The sequence below is a fragment of the Mytilus edulis genome, chromosome 8 (genome assembly GCF_963676685.1).
Source record: "Mytilus edulis chromosome 8, xbMytEdul2.2, whole genome shotgun sequence".
Lineage (NCBI taxonomy): Eukaryota > Metazoa > Mollusca > Bivalvia > Mytilida > Mytilidae > Mytilus > Mytilus edulis.
This window is the reverse complement of record NC_092351.1, coordinates 39,125,171-39,142,540: the sequence shown is the minus strand read 5'-3', so window position 1 is coordinate 39,142,540 and position 17,370 is coordinate 39,125,171. Positions and strand designations below refer to the sequence as shown.

At 32.6% G+C, this 17,370-nt stretch overlaps 2 protein-coding genes across 3 annotated transcripts; one reads left to right on the top strand and one right to left on the bottom strand.

The window, feature by feature from the left end:
* The first annotated feature begins 2,509 nt into the window (after window positions 1-2,509).
* Window positions 2,510-9,297, top strand: LOC139485513 (collagen alpha-1(XX) chain-like). 2 transcript variants are annotated; one of them, XM_071270044.1, is made up of 5 exons: window positions 2,510-2,955; window positions 3,787-4,338; window positions 5,741-6,010; window positions 6,598-6,736; window positions 7,695-9,297. In XM_071270044.1, exons 1-5 carry the CDS (start codon window positions 2,877-2,879, stop codon window positions 7,885-7,887), a joined length of 1,233 nt encoding a protein of 410 aa, XP_071126145.1. In that variant the 5' UTR covers window positions 2,510-2,876; the 3' UTR covers window positions 7,888-9,297. The 2 variants fall into 2 exon arrangements, with proteins under 2 accessions (XP_071126145.1, XP_071126146.1); XM_071270045.1 differs by having other exon boundaries at window positions 2,586-2,955; window positions 6,637-6,736; window positions 7,695-9,294.
* Window positions 9,298-10,499: 1,202 nt separating this feature from the next.
* On the bottom strand, window positions 10,500-16,894 carry LOC139485514 (cartilage matrix protein-like). Its single transcript, XM_071270046.1, has 5 exons — window positions 16,784-16,894; window positions 14,956-15,510; window positions 13,938-14,000; window positions 12,181-12,277; window positions 10,500-10,741 (listed from the first exon to the last, which is right to left on the bottom strand). The coding sequence occupies exons 1-5, from the start codon at window positions 16,845-16,847 to the stop codon at window positions 10,606-10,608; spliced, it is 915 nt and encodes a 304-aa protein (XP_071126147.1). The 5' UTR covers window positions 16,848-16,894; the 3' UTR covers window positions 10,500-10,605.
* Window positions 16,895-17,370: the final 476 nt, after the last annotated feature.

Here is a 17,370-nt window from a genome sequence, read left to right as displayed (position 1 = left end):
AAAGACAGGCAATACGTGCAGTTATTAGTGTCTTATTTTATTTATTTTGATACAATAACAATTTAAACTAGAATTGCCATTGCGAGCAATAGCGGATGTCACCCTGGTCCACCAATTGCCACTAAGTGGCAGCCATTTCGATTTGTTTAAACATTGCATTAACATATATACATCACTATACATCATTCTGCCAATTTTCAGCATTTTGAAAATTTTAATATTGGTACCGTTTCTATGGTAACGGCGGCCATTTTGAAAATTCCAAAGATGAATGTCTCTGCATGCCAAGTAACATTTCCACTACGTTTCATTCAGTTTGGAAGACTTTCCGATTTATCACATTCTTTCTGTTTCTATGACAACGGTAGCCATCTTGTCAGTGCCAACTCCCGATTGCACATCTACAAATGGGGGTTAACATTATGGTAAAGTTCCATCACCATTGGTCCATACGAATCCGAGAAATAGTCTGGACAAAAAAGTGTGAAATCCGAGAAATAGTCTGGACAAAAAAGTGTGGAATAATAATCATTATAAATTAAAAAAAAAGAATGAAACAATAACAATATGTCACCGACCTCCGTCAGAGTGACATAATTACAACCAACTAGATAGAGAAGTATATGCAAAATTATCTTGTATGGTGTAGTATTCTGAGAGACTTTTTGGTATTTACTTTTCCAAAGAAATCTTTTCAACACATGAGAGAAGAAAAAGAGAGACAGAAGATACAAAAGTGATAGTCAAACTTACAAGTCAACAATAAACCGACAATGATATGGCAAAAAACGAAAAATCCACAAAAAGCAACAAATAGTCTACAATACAAAACGTTTAAAATTCAAAGAAAGGAAGACGGGATTGTAATTACGCCTTTTTGGACATATTCGTTGAAATCTGTGAAACATATATTCCTTTACGTTCAACCAAGTCATGAAGGCGGCAGATTATTTTAAGAAAGGATGACTTCAATTTCGACGCCTAAAACGCATAGTTGGATATCTTTATTGTAAGCAAAAAATCTCTATCAAGGTAATGACATTACGATTGCAATCTTAAAATATCATGAAAAATATATTCCATATACAGACCTGTTGGAATGTTCCTTAATATAAATGGAAAGTTCCCAATTGGAAAGTTAAAATCATCACTTTTGTCGTTTAGATTTCCATCAATTTGCCATTGTCAATTTCCAGATGTAAGTCACTCAAATTCGATGGAAAAGATATAATCAACATAGTCACCGAACTTTGAATTATTCAATGAGATAATATCACCAAACTATAGGGAAACATGACGCTAAATGATAATTCAAAAGATAAAAAATGAACAAAATAATTGTCATCTATTCCCTTATGATTGAAGGCTCCCGTACGCAATCGGAAATTATTTGAAAATAGTGTTAGACTATTTTGAAAAATAGTTGATAGCACTATTTTAAATTCGTTAGACTTTTCATTTTTATTTTTGATACTAAATTATAATGGAAAGATATCATTAATGTGGTGCTGATGTTTCATACATAAAAAATACCTTATGAACATCATGTGATGTAGACGAAGAAAATAACCTGTAAAAACTTATCATTTTTTTAGTGTAAAAACTAAACTCACAAAAATATCGAAATCTGAGAAAAATTCTAAACGGAAAGTCCTAATTATACACAAAACCTTGATCCAAAATCAATTAAAAAAGAAATGTCGAAGCGTATTCGAGCGTCACTGATGAGTCTTTTGAAGACGAAATGCGCGTCTGGCGTAAATACAAAATTTAATCCTTGTATCTATGATGAGTTTGCTTCCTTTTTCGCTATATAGAAGATATGATTCTTATTCATGTGGAATATATTGCATGTCAGTGCATATTTATAAATAAGGAAAATTTATGGCTCTTTTTAGAAATGACCCACGTCTGTTTCTATCTGTAATATACAATTATAATCACGACATAATAGAAATAATAATGTTGATAACAAAAGATGACATGAACCTTTATATTAACAAAATATAGAGAAATATGATATATGTCAAATTACCACATGTAGATTTCATATTTTCAAAATACCACATGTAGATTACGTTTCAATTATACGCTGCTTGTAGCCTCTTCTGTTCTCTATTGGTGTGGATAGGTTTAGACAAAAGAAGTAAACAGTCCTTTTGTCATTTATTGCTAATTAACAACTCTTTAATATAGTCAGTGATTTAAGAGTTTTAAAAATAAAAGTGAAAAAAATGTTCAAATGATTAAATCAAGGCGTAAATAGGTACATAATTTGATAACAAAATCACTATATACCCTTTCAGTAAACAATAGATGGAAGTGTTTGCTACTGTGTGATTTTCATGGCTACCGTGTCTTATCGTGTCAGTATTGTTTACTGTGCACCACGGTTCATTCAGCAATAAAATGATTGAATTATCAAAGACTGATCACAATTTAAAACACAAAAAGAAAATTGAGATTTTATTAAAAGGTTATTGTTTCATAGTCATACCGTCGAGTGTCACTTCATTTTAACATTCTTACAATGAACGTTGCATAATTACATTTGTCTCATATTCAGCCTTGAAACTTGATGTGTTGAAAACAGTTAATTGAAATATGACTAACTAAAGGAAAAAATAGAGAAGGGAACATTAATTTTGAAAGGTTATTCATGATTGTATTTAATTCAAAGAAATTGTGTACTAGAAAGATTTCAACTGTTACATGAATCAACAAATGTTCAGACTTGATTACAGACAAAAGACGAACTATGTACGTTCAATGTCATTATTCAAGAAATAATATGGAGAAAATGTGTTGCCATAAACTTTAAATAAAGCACATAGAAGAAAATACGGCAATAAGGATTCAAAAGAAAATGGTTATTCATGGGACAGCTAACCATCATCTTGTGTACCACGGTCTGTATACTCATATTGTTGACCAGTACGCGGTCTGCAAAAAATGGTAAGTTTCATCATGTTTACCAATATATATGCATTTTTGTAGCGGTTATTTCTTCGCGAATAAGGACGTTGGTGTATGTACCTTTTTTTTTAATAAATGACCACAAATACCACTTCTCATTTCCCTTTAGCGGTATAAAGGTCAATATACAAGTAACCGAAATATTAAATTGCATATTGTCAAATAGCGGAAAATAGTTAGAACAAAATTGTTGTCGGAAAACATAGCTTACTGATTAAATTGAAATAGTTAAACATTGTCGACTTTTCTTGTTTGGTAATGACTTTTTAATTAAGACCAACAGTTTTGGTAATTGCTAAAATTCAAGTAATTGCTAAAATTAGTTTATTTTATTGCAATCGCCGAGAATATTCATTTTTGTAATTGAATCAACTAATTAAAAAAGGTTCGTATGCTCCCAAATGCCACATATGGAAAATATGTTTTAAACATTAAAATAATATAACGTAACACTAACAACAAGACATCACATTTATCTGTAAACCTTGTATACGTCTTCTATCTTTATTTCATCCTGACTATACATGAAATATAGGCAACTAGTCGTTTTGCCGGCAACGATCAATCATAAAATCTTTTTATATAATGGACTTTCAAACTTGTAAACTGACAACGCCATGTCTTGCTACACATGTGCCACCCGTCGTGATGCTAATGCCAGATTATGAAATCAGCTGGAAAAAAACGGTGATTTATAAAAATGTGCAATACCAAAAATGATTTCCTTTTTTTTGTTTTTCTATTTTAGAGTTAGCATCGTTTATTGTACGCCTCGTATTAAAAAATGAAATGTAATTTTTTTTTCCACAGACATTTCATTTTTGATTGACACCACTGCAGATATTTCGCAAGACGAATTTGATCAAGTTATCGACTTCATTTACAACATAACAAGTAGATTGACAATAGGACCAAATGATAGTATGGTGGCTCTAGTCACATTCAACACACTTCCAAAGACAGAGTTTTATTTAAACGATACAAGCGACAAATCAAGTTTACTGGATGCTATTATGTCAATTAAAAACATCAGTCTAACTGGTAGTCGTGAAACGAACAAGGCATTAGACCACATTAGAGATAATATTTATGTTTCATCGCAAGGAATGAGGACAGACGCTCAGTCATCGATGATACTTATCACGTATGGATTGTCGCAATCTCCAACACAAACACAATTCGCCGCATTTTTCTTATCATCGTCAGTTCAAGATATTTACGTTTTAGGAGTTGGATCAAAAATGTATGACCCAACTGAAAGAACTGATTTTCAAAACATAGCTAGTTCGACAGAAAACATATTTTATATAGGAGAGATTCCTTATCTGTGCCATTACATCTCAAATATAACAATCAAACTTGGTATGTATGCTTTTTTTTTTTTAAGGGAAAACAACTAGTAAATGTTTTTAGTATATCGGTTACAAAAGTCACTTGTAAACTATTATTATCATGGCATATATCTTGTCTTAATACCTAGGCTTAAAGAATAAGAGACATTATCGCACCGCGGGAAAATATAACGTTGTGATTGGTTTAACACCGTCACTTGGTGACCCCCTATGAGACCGTAGGGGGTTAGTTAATTTCCTAGGGGGTTCAGGACGCAATAATGGTGACGTCATCTATACATGTTGTTGTGTTTCATTGTTTGTTTTTCAACATAACGCAGCAGAAAAAGTTCAGCGTGCGATAGATTCGTTATACGGTTAACTACTGACCCCCTACGGACCATAGAGGGTGAATAAAATCCATAGGGGATTCGGCCTCCGGCCTCACTCCCTATGAGTTTTACTAACCCTCTATGAATCCGTAGGGGGTCAGTAGCGAACCATATAAATTATAACAGATCAAAGATTGAAAATGTTATGGCTTAATCTAAATTGTATAAAAAGGAGATGTGGTAACACTGACAAAACTAGTTTCAGCGCACCTACTACAATCATTCTTTTTTCAAAACCTCGTTCAAATTACGCACAGCTATTATAAATTGAAGAAAACGATCCATCGGTGACAAGTATCAGTTAGTGTCAAAAGCGCATTCATAAACGATACAATCTTTTAGCACCACATTGTGAAAGTTTTAGGTTACATGTGCGCCATTAAAACTGGTATACAACTTGTCCATGTGATAAATTTAATATGAGTTTTATACTTTAGGTAAATAATTGACTTCACTGCTCATGTATTATGGCTAAGTGCTAACAGTTTTAACTGGTTTAGTTAAATCTATTTCAATCATAAAAGTTATCAATTATTACGCTAAGCTATATATACCTTATTTGTAAACATTTATAAGAAATTTGATTTTTTGTGTGAGTAAGCCAACATACGAAGCTCCTCTTAAAGTATTGTGTGATTTTTGTTTTTTAATGAAATATTTTAAGTATTAATAAGTGTATTTTTAATAGGACATTAAGGATAATGTATCTCTTTTTTAAATGTAAAAGTTTTAAATTTTAAGCAATAAAAGGCCAATATAACAATCCCTCCTTTAGTAGATATATAGGAAAGATGACAAACAGAAAAATGAGGGCTTTTCAGAGAGCGCTAGACAAGAACATTCGCATTGGGTTCATTTCTTTTTCAAATTTAATCATCATTGTCAAAGCAAATGGGCTAAAGACTAAAAACAAAATACGCGCAAATGTTATTGAAATAAGTTGAAAAATGGAACTTTACTTTTGTAAAGAGCTTATTAAAGAAACGAATGGGGCCATTTCGTCACACGGCCTATGCATATGAATGAAAATACCTTTTGCAGATCCGAGTTCCACACAGTCCGAAGTTGGTGGATGCCCTGAAATGACAACCACTTCGACAACAACAACAACAATACCAACGACTACAGAAATAGAAACAACAGAATTAACATATTCAACGGAATTAACATATTCAACAGAATTAATATATTCAACAGAATTAACATATTCAACAGAATCAACGTATTCAACCGAACCAACATATTCAACAGAATCAACGTATTCAACAGAATCAACGTATTCAACAGAATCTTTATCCAAAGAACAATCAAGTAAAAAATTAAAAAAAAATTTGAAGTATATTTTTACTTTTTGCAGACTTTAAAAATCGTAGAAAACCTAAAAGGAGATATCGAACTACACATCACATGAAAATCATGAATGCGCTTAGACAAATATAGTCTAAAGTATCATCTTATAATCAAATGAGCACATAATCTGTCTTTGACAAAATAGATTTTTATAAAGGTAAAACAAACAAAAAAAACAAAACATTTCAAACATTCCAACGCATTGATACTTTGCTGTTCTGATCTCGACTGTGTCAAAGTACACCGGGAAAATATGTTTCGACTCATACATGTATTATTTCCAAATCATGATTAAAGGATAAAAATCCTATACGAAGTTTCTGATCATTTTGTCAATGTCAATATTGAAGAAGAAATTGTCTTGCAGATCTGTTTATTTTTAGTTACTCTCTATATTTTTTCCCCTTTTTCTCCAAAACATAAAAAATATGTCACGCCGTTTTTGATTTACCTTACACACAAAATACATTGATACAACTAATATTTGAAAAAAATAAATAATATTTTTTTTTATAACTTGAACTTTACATATATAATATATATAATAGCAGTTTATTTGTTAACAATATACATACAAATGTTTGTAGGTGAAAGTGCAATAATAATTCTGTCAGTTATATCTGTGGTGCTGGTTCTAGTCACCGTTATCGTTGGAATATTAGTTATACATTACTTATCAAAATATAGGTGAGTATGCATACTAATCTAAACCCGATAATAACTTTCTATAAATATACTTATTTATATAGACTAACAAAGTTTTCTATTTACATTTTGACATTGTTGTGACTTTCATGCATTTTTATTAAACCAGCATTTTGTCATATTAAATTTAATTATTTAGTCTCAAAATATGTATTATATCCTTTGAATTTATAATAACATGACCTATAGTTCTTAAATTCTTCGTTATTTGGTCACTGGTGGAAAGTTGTCTCATTGACAATCATTCTACATCTGATTATGTTTATATTGAAATCGTAAACGTCATTTTATAAAGTTGTATAGCGAACAAGAGGGAAAATACATACACCTTAATAGTGGCCAAAGAAATATTGTCATCCAAATAAAGGGAACATTAGTACATAGTCTCTTTATTCGAGTTTAAAGTGTGAAACTAAAATATCAAAATCTAGTTACTGTTAACTGCAATGAAAGGACCACCAATAGCATGTAATATGTGTAAAATACCAAAAGAATTCTTTGCATTCCAATTTTTGTTTAAAATAATTTCCAGTAGAAATAAGACAATTCTAAGCTATTGTTTCTTATTGACTGTATCTTTATAGTGGGTCTCATTGGGGTCTAAGCGTGATGCGGGATTGCCAATTTTTTGTAAGCGTGACACGTGAAAGTCAAAATATTGTGTCGTGAAAACGGGAAAGGAGGTCTAGCGGGACCCGGGAAATGACAAAAAAATGAGAATTGCTTACGTACATAGTGTAAGCGGGATACGGGAATCTGACAAAACAGTAAGCGGGATCCGGGATCAGAACCCCCCAATGAGACCCCCTTTATATTTGTCTTGCTTTTCAATAAAGGTTTACGCAAATAATGCATTTTGTTTTACATTAGAGTTGCATTATTTGAAGAAGAAGAAAAAACTCAAATCAACTTGATGATCCTTTTCTTTTTTTTATTTCAGAAAACGGAAGCGACGTTTGGAATTAATAACTGTCCTTGCTCGTGAATATCCAGACATGAAAAGTGGATTAGGGCCTTCAAGAATGAAATATATTGAAACAAAACATGAATATAAGAATGGTCATTCTAATAAGTTTCATACTTTTTTGAAACTGAGCATGATGAACAATGGTACTAAAATAGTTTGTCGTTGAAAATGAACAATGCATACACTTTTCAATCTATGCTAGCCAATGATGCGATCCAGTAGAGTAGAAATGAGGGAACTGGATCGAACCCCCCCGCCTAGCGAAGATGACAATATCCCCTTTGTGTTCAAAAAGCATCATTTACGACCAGGTCAATTAAATAAGTTTACTAGCACAACTGTTCATTCTTAAACTATGTATCCAGAAAGAAAAAAAAACCCACCAAACATTTGAATATATTTATTTGTTAACTTTAATCCATGACAAACTACAATTCATTCATTTAACTAAGTAATGTAAAAAGCATTGAATGTAAACCTGTATATAATTCCTCCTCATATATTTAAAACCATGTTGTATTTTCAATAAATAGTTTTGATTATGATTTCTACTATACATGTAAAACAAGCCATGAACATACAAAATGACGTTCTGTATGTTCTTTTAAGGACGTTTGGTTCTTAATTGCATGCATTATTTTATACGATAATCCTGTGCTTTTAAAAACGGTAACGGTACCAGTTTTTACATAACTAGTTTTTTTTATACCGGTATTAATTATATAAACAGTTGAGTACTTTTTCTCCATTGGATGTTTTGCTCCATATCTTATAGTTCAAAATTTCAAAATATAAATTTGGGGTTTTGGTTTTATAAAGGGATGTCAAGTTAGTTCAATACTCAACATTCAAACACACATTTTCTAAAAAAAAAATGAATTCTCAAATCATTTTTTTAAAATAAAGACAAAAAAAATAAATTGACAAGAATACCGAGTTTCGAAGAAATTAAAAAAAACCGGAATATCCTTAAACAAACGACTAAAATCTAAAGCTCAAACACATCCAACAAATGGATAACAACTGTCGTATTCCCGACTTGGTTCATGCATTCTCTGATGTAGAAAATGTTGGCTTGAACCTTGTTTTACAACTAGCTAAACCTCTCACTTGTATGACAGTCTATTACATTCCATGTTATTGACAACAATGTATGTTGCATATCTTTTACCATTGCTTACGTTTGATATCAAAACAGCTATAGTTCGAGGAAAATGTGTCACTGAACTGTCACATCTACTGCCTATTATTTATATTTAATTTTTCGTTCATCCTTTGTTTCTTCTTTTATTCACTTGTTTGTAGGTTTATTATTTTTCGGTTTACATCCAGTAGCATATATTTTATTTAATAATTAAAAGCAAGTTCTGTTTATTTTGGATATATTATGGTTAAGGTACATATAACTTATGAGTAAAATATAAAATCAAAATATTTTTTGAATATATACGATCTTGTTCGTCGTATTGACAATACTGAATATGTTTCTGTATTGGTTCTTTGCATTGCTTTTTTATGCCCCACCTACGATAGTAGAGGGGCATTATGTTTTCGGGTCTGTCTGTCCGTATGTCCATCCGTTCGTTCGTTCGTCTGTGCGTCCGTTCGTCCCGCTTCAGGTTAAAGTTTTTGGTCAAGGTAGTTTTTGATGAAGCAGAAGTCCAATCAACTTGAAACTTAGTACAAATGTTCCTTATGATATGATCTTTCTAATTTTAGAGCCAAATAAGACTTTTGACCCCAATTTCACGGTCCAGTAAACATAGAAAATGAAAGTGCAAGTTTCAGGTTAAAGATTTTGGTCAAGGTAGTTTTTGATGAGGTTGAAGTCCAATCAACTTGAAACTGAGTAAACATTTTCCCTATAGTATGATCTTTTAAATTTTGGTGACAAATTAGATTTTTTACCCAATTTTACGGTCCATTGAACAAGGAAAATGATAGTGCCAGTGGGACATCCGTGTACTTTGGACACATTCTTGTTTTATATATATATATATATGTTTGTACATTTTGCGAAGAACAATTTATTTAGCAACTTAGAATTTAGAATTTTAATGGTATCATATAACAACAATATACGTGCAATCATAACAATAATCACACATATGACATGGGTGATCTAAAAGGAGATCGCATACAATAACGTCAGAACTGGTACAAGAAAACACGATGACGCGAAAAGCTTAGAAAATTTGTGCACAAATCAATGAGAAAAATAAAATGTCTAGTTTTTAGTGGGACAACTTGTGACAACTTTATCGTCTTCCAAATACTCCTTTTCGTCAAAGGAGTGTTTTTTGCATTTGTAAGGGAAATGTTCATACCAATTGATAGAGAAATCAATCTCTTAGGAAATTTTAGGAAATTTTAACATTTGCCAGTTATGGTCACCCATCACTTTTTAGAAGAGATGAAAAATATACCAAAAGGACATTCAAACTCAAAAGTAAAAACAAATGACAACAGCATGACAAAAAAAAAAAAAAAACACCCCCAAAAAAAGGTGTACGACCAAAAGACACACAACAGTACAAAAAACTACTCGAATCCCATCAAGAACAGGGGAAGGCTTAGCAGATTCTGCTCAACATGAGGCACATGCCGTGTTGCTACTGAAAGTACAAACGCTGATGGTATGTCTAATTCGGTAGGTCGAATTCGAGGTTAAATGGACGGGATAGAGTTAACTACAATTGGAACATATCTGTCGTCATTTTTGAAACAGATATTGCAAATAGTTAGAGCTGCTACGAAAAATAATAAACGTGTAGTAAGTATTGTTATAATATTATATTATAGAACAAAATATTTGGCCTAGACAAAAATTTTATCAGTGCTGAATCTAAGGTTAACTCTTCAAGAAATACACCAGCTGCGCCTTTTAAACGTCTGGAGCTGGTACTTCTCTGGCTGAGGGATCATTCAGGGCATTAGCATCAAAAATGGCTCTGTTAGTGCCCTGTCTGGTCATACTGTCATAGGGATCTACCTTGCTGTTTTTACCAAATAATCCTCTCCTGAAAAAAGGTGAACTATATATATCTTTTCCATTTGACTGATTGAATCACTGACGAATGTTTAATTCAAACTAAAGTCAGGTAATCGAGATGTATCTGTTATATGTCTACACAGTTATAAAAAGCAATGTCAAAAATAAACAAAAGGTGAGTGTCCATCTCACTAAATAAATCTCAAACTGCATTTGCTTTAGCTTAATCTGTACACCTTGTTCACATTCGTTACAGATATTGTATGCATGTTCTAGTATCACAAACTGCCTGTACAAACATTTCAAAATCTTTGCATTATACATTTTGCCTAAAATTTTGCAATTTAATAATCATGAATTTGTTATCAAACGCGTTTCACTTTCACAGGCAAAAATACCACTGTCGGATTAGGCTGTATTATGTTCATGTCGATTTTTATCATTCTACCCACTTAGATTTTCAATATTAATGGACATTAAACTTCGTACCATCTACGCTTACATGTATTGAAATTGGTTCTAACATGGCATTGCTCGAAATATTTTAACAAAACTATGTTTCATCAATGTATGTCCCAATGGAGATAAAGAGGATAAGTAACATCAATTTCAATAGACTAAGTATAGTCTGGTGTACAAAATTTTAAGCCTGATATCTTTGTTGCGGTTATAAAAACAGTGTGCCGATTACACTGCAAGTGTATCACCAGCCCAGTTGGCATCCCTTCAGTGCTCTAATAGAACATCATTTACACGTATTTTTTTTCTATTACAGTTAACATTCATAAACCATTAAAAACTTTGCTATTGTTTTTCTAATCCCCCAAAAAGATGGAAATAGCCAGATTTGACAAAACCTTTTGGACATTTGTTAATCTATGCTCTTTGACTTCCTTTGGAATTGACCTTCAAACGGATTGAACTCAAGCGCCACAGACGAGTTTAATGTTGACGAAATGCGCGTAAAACATTGTAAGCCTATTATCTTTAATTTTTTTTATAACAATGCTAGTAGTTTAAAAAGTTAGAAGTTTATAATGCAAAAAAATACGCATTTAAAGTTTTGAATAAAAGTCAGCAGTTTCAGAAATAAGGAAACATTTTTTGACAGAGGTAATCCTAATTTTTTAGGCCAAAATTTCCTGTTTCGACTATCTAGACCTTCAAATTTTGTGTGCAAAAAGAACACATTTTGAATTGAGAAAACTGACAACCTAATCTATATCAAGACAAAAAAAAAACAAAAAAAACCATAGACAACAAACATGAACCAACGACAACCACTGAACTACATGCTCCTGAATTTGAACAGGCACATATACGCTTTTGCGGGGTTAAACTAGTTTGCAGGTGCAAAACCCTTCTTAAACCTGGAACAGTGATGTAACAGCACAACACTAAAACAAACTATAACAATCAGTTGAAAAAGCAAACAAAAACCCACTGTTAGTGTATATAATTGCTTACACTTTCTTTTCAAGTAAAGAGGCAATAAGTGCGGTAAGGCCTATTCCTGCTACAGCTGCTGCAGCCGCCACTCCAGCCACTACTACTGTGTTATCATCTGTAAAACAAAACATCTCTTTAAAAAGAAAAATCACAAACATACCGATCTCCGCGGAAAATTCAAAACGGAAAGCCCGTAATCCAATGGCAAAATCAAAAGCCCAAACACATCAAACGAATGGATAACAACTGTCATAATGCGGACTTGTTCTGTAAGTGAATTTCTTCTGCTTTGAATCTGTTGACGTAAAATGTGGTATCTTTTCTGATAAGGTAAAGCTACTGAATCTGATTCTGAAAATGTTTGGTTTTCCTGTTCAAGAACAGCAACTTTGGCAGGTCACATCACAGTTATAAGGCTGATGCAATCATTCTCAGCTGTTGCCTTACTTCACCATAACAGCTGAATGGTTTCTTGTCTTCAAATTGCTTGGAATTTATGTGTCATATGTAGCAAATATTTTATTATCTCATCTCCCAACTTTCCATGCGAAAATTGATTTCTTGTATTTGTATAAAAAAGATAAACTGTAAATATCGTGCTTAGAAAATAAATACTTTTATGACATGTCTAGTTTGGAGTACATTCGCCAGTCATCACATTCAGTGTAGACATGTTTTGAATTTAAACACTTTAAAATCTGTTTTATAATCAAAGTATTTAAAAAAAAACCACTAACTTATAAGCTAATCACAATTCTGAGCACATTGTCAATCTAAACATATTTAGACCAAAACGTGTAAAAAATTGCAAAAAAGATGTGCTTAGATTAGTGTTTATGATCATAGCACCATTTTTAAAGTGTAGTATATCAATTGATGCTTTATAACTAATATATATGATGATTTCAACTATCGACAAAAAGTTACTGTACTACCATCTTAACCAATGTGTGGTCATTCAAACTTGATTAAGTGTTAAGAACAGGGTGAATAGCAAAAGTAAAATATGCCTGCAATGATTAAATAAAATTGAGAATGGGAATAGGAAATATGTTAAAGAGACAACAACTCGACCAAAGACCAGATAACAGCCGAAGGCCATCAAGATCTTCAATGTAGCGAGAAAATCCCGCACCCGGAGGTGGACCTCAGCTGGCCCCTAGATAAAAATGTGATAAAAACTCCAACACATATAAATGAACTAAAATCTAAAAACATACAAGACTAACAAAGGCCAGAGGCTCCTGACTTTGGACAGGCGCTAAAATGCGGCAGGGTTAAACATATATTGTAAGATCTCAACTCTACCCCTATACCTCTAGCATATGTATTATTAACAAACACTCAGTTTAAAAGAAGACTGAGGCCGATGTCAGACTAAAATGTCCCTAGAATTGTTTTTAAAAGTGCAATGTAAGGTTTTTGTTTTAAAACTTTGGATATACGTTTGATTTACTTTCATAGTGTCATGTATATACTTTAGATTCTTGTTTAGTCTTCAAATATTCTGCAGAAATAATTAGGCAGATAATAACAGAAGGGATTAACAAAAAATCGCAATTCGAAGTAAAACTGACAACACCATCATGGCAAAAAAAATTATCCACTTAAAGAAAAACAACAGTTCACAATCAGATAACGACGATTGAGTAGCATGAACTCTACCAACAACCTGGAATGATCTCAAGTGCTTCGGAAGGGTAAGCTGATCCTTCTCTGCATGTTTTTACTATTGCAAAAAGCATTTTTTACTTTGTTTACGATGTAAAGATTACCTGGAGAAGTTGATGCTGCAGCCGTCGGACATCCAGGAACAGCGGCAGGAGTAACTGTTGGATCTAAATGAAAACAGCATTTAATTTAAATCTATAGTCTCATCAAATGTAACAAATTGTTCTTTTTATAAATTATGCCGGTTTCTCAATTAAATTGTTTCCTATTTTTCATGGGTGACCCTTTTGTAAAAGACTATGCGGTATCCGAATTTCTCGTTGTTGAGGGCCATCTGGTTGCCTATAATTGCTTTCATCTATTTCATATGATTTTTTGTGGATTCTTATCTCTTGGCAATAATAACACATCTCCTAATTTTACTTTAAACGATAAACTGCACCCGATAACAACTGACTTATGACATGTCCTTATTTTAGTGATATCACATTGTCTATTCTTTGAGAGGCTAATTTTGAATGAATTGAAACAGATTTGATACACAAGTCCTCATGATAGTCTGGTTTATGAAAATTAGATCATGTTATTAGTTGATATTGGGCTTTGTCAGCGAAAACACTTGGAATTGCACATTTTAAATCGATTTTTGCCATTTACTGAGTTGTTTTGTGTCGATCTGCTGAGCGGACGCCTTTATAACTGATTTGGCAGTTTATTCTTATGTCTTGTTATCAAAACACTGTACCAGGTTAGAGAAGGATAAAGGACGACATAACGTTCAACATGTTTAACCCCGCCACGCATAGTTATGTGCCTGTCCAAAGCCAAGGATCTGTTCAGTGGTTTCCTTTTGCCTTAATTGTTTTGTATTGTGTGTGATTTTTTTTTATTATTTAAGCTTAAATCAGAAATCAGTTACAACCATGTTCTTTATCTTTGTTTCTTTAGAATCACACCACTCCTCCCTAAGTTCATACTAACTTGACTTATAGATGTTGTGTCCTTGTGAAATTGAAAAGATTACTTTAACAATCCAAGACAATCCAAGACAATACTTGGATAAAACAAATCCATAAATGGCTTTCACTGCAAACACAAGTTCTAATATAATGTTTTACTTACCGATCTTAGGAACGACGGTCGGAATAAGACTACACAGATCAACATATGACTCCACGTGATGTGAGTAATAAGAATCAGGGTCACTGGACATACTTAATAACTCAACATTACTGGCTGATATAGCTGAGCCTATTCCAATGGAAAATACCTCCGCACCAAGATTAGTTTTGAGTAAATCAGCTTCTGCTGCAGTTCTCGGATAGTTGACGGATTGCCCATCGGTCAATATAATAACAGTCTTATCTGCATTAGAACGACTTCCTTTTGAAGACAAGAAAGAAGATGTCCTTACAAAAGTTAAAGCATCGTATGTGTACGTGCTACCACTTGGCGTGATACTCTTGAGGCCACTAATGGCATTTAATATCGTAGCATTTGTTGAGTAGTCGTTCAAATCAAAACGTTCTGTGATATCGCTAGAAAACGTCACTACCGAGAATTGGGTCGCAGTTGAACCAACTGTGATAAATTTAGTCACATTGTATATAAAATCTATAGCTCCTGAGAAATCCTCAGCTGACAAACTGGCTGACTTATCCACCACGAATACTACATCTGTAATATATGTACAATTATAAAATGCTATATGAGTCATATAAATGCAATGAGAGTGTGAGTTTACAGAATAGAGAAAAGGGGGGAGAGATTAAAAAAATAAAGAAAAATGGACCTAAAAAAAATAATAAAGAAAATATTACATGCTTAAATATAAAGAATAGAGAATAATGGGCAAAAAGTATATAGAACAGAGAAAAATGGCATAAAAAGATACAAATATTAGAATGATTTGACATTCATCTCTAATAAACTATATCATTGAAGCAGTATGAATAATTGTGTACGGGCAGCTGTCTATTCTGACTTTAGGTTACCCTCTATATGTGTTTAAGATATTTTGTGTTTTTGTGTTGCTTACTACCTCATTGACGTATACTCAAAATGCTACAAAGTTCCCGCGTCCTTCAGCTGGCCCCTAAACAAATATATATACTAGTTCAGTGATAAACGCCATACTAAACTCCAAATTGTACACAAGAAACTAAAAGTTAAAATAATACAAGACTAACAAAGGTCAGAGGCTCATGACTTGGCAGGCGCAAAAATGCAGCGGGGTTAAACATGTTTGTGAGATTTCAACCCTCCCCTATACTTCTAGCCAATGCAGAAAAGTAAATGCATAAAAATCGTATACGCACATTAAAATTCAGTTCAATAGAAGTCCGAGTCTGATGTCAGAAGATGTAACCAAAGAAAATAAAAAAAAAAATGACCTTAATACATAAATAACATCAGACTACTAGCAGTTAACTGACATGACCGGTACTGACATGCCAGCTACAGACTTCAATTAAACTGATACTAGTCTGCTCTCATGAGGACGCACGGTGGTTAGGTAATAGACTTGTTGTGTACAGACTGTGTGTTTGTGATGGCAGCGATGATTATATTGTTGTTATTCTGCTCTCATGAGGACACACTATGGTTAGTTAATAGAATTATTGTGTACAGACAAAACTGTATGTTTGTGATGGCAGCGATGATTATATTGTTGTTATTCTGCTCTCATGAGGACGCACCGTGGTTAGGTAATAGACTTATTGTGTACAGACAAAACTGTATGTTTGTGATGGCAGCGATGATCATATTGTTGTTATTCTGCTCCCATGAGGACACACTATGGTTAGTTAATAGAATTATTGTGTACCAGATAAAACTGTATGTTTGTGATGGCAGCGATGATTATATTGTTGTTATTCTGCTCTCATGAGGACACACTATGGTTAGTTAATAGAATCACTGTGTACCAGAATGTACCTATATACATTACCTTTTAACAAGTAAACATTTGATGGAAATATAACAATCCAAAGAAAAATCCTATATGAAATCATGTCATTTAAACTAATAATTCATAGTTTTATCATACTTTCTCATAATTTTCTTTACACAATATAATCATATATTTTAAAGGTTTTGTTTTGACGTTGATACTAATAAAATACACAGAAATGGAATTAGTCTTTCACATTAAAGAGATTAAGGGGATTATAGCGGATTAAAGGTGCACAGAGTCATTGGTGCAATGTACATTTAAATCTTCAGTACAAGCTTACCATACAATAATTTAATACTTATATTATTGATCACTACTTTGAAAATCTGAATGAATGTAAAGACATGTTTTTTGGCTTTGTTCTATTTATTTGCAGGTGAAAAAAGCTCTCTGTCTGCTTCATGAAATGCCCAACGTCACTCCTTTTAGTATGAATGCACTTGTTTTTTTCTTTTATAAATGTGCTCCATATATGTACAGATTATATTTTCTAATAGGGATATTTACAAGCACACACTTAATGTATCCTAGTCATCTATTGGACTATAGAATAAAGTTTCTTACAGTTTGTTACATTATAA

Coding starts and splice junctions, on each gene's coding strand:
- LOC139485514 (XM_071270046.1), bottom strand. CDS start 16,847: ATGATTTCATATAGGATTTTTCTTTGGATTGTTATATTTCCATCAAAT. Junction 15,511..16,783: donor AAATGTTTACTTGTTAAAAG/GTAATGTATATA, acceptor CATATATTACAG/ATGTAGTATTCGTGGTGGAT. Junction 10,742..12,180: donor TCTTTACTTGAAAAGAAAGT/GTAAGCAATTAT, acceptor ACCTTTTTTCAG/GAGAGGATTATTTGGTAAAA.
- LOC139485513 (XM_071270044.1), top strand. CDS start 2,877: ATGGGACAGCTAACCATCATCTTGTGTACCACGGTCTGTATACTCATA. Junction 4,339..5,740: donor AAATATAACAATCAAACTTG/GTATGTATGCTT, acceptor TACCTTTTGCAG/ATCCGAGTTCCACACAGTCC. Junction 6,737..7,694: donor CATTACTTATCAAAATATAG/GTGAGTATGCAT, acceptor TTTTTATTTCAG/AAAACGGAAGCGACGTTTGG.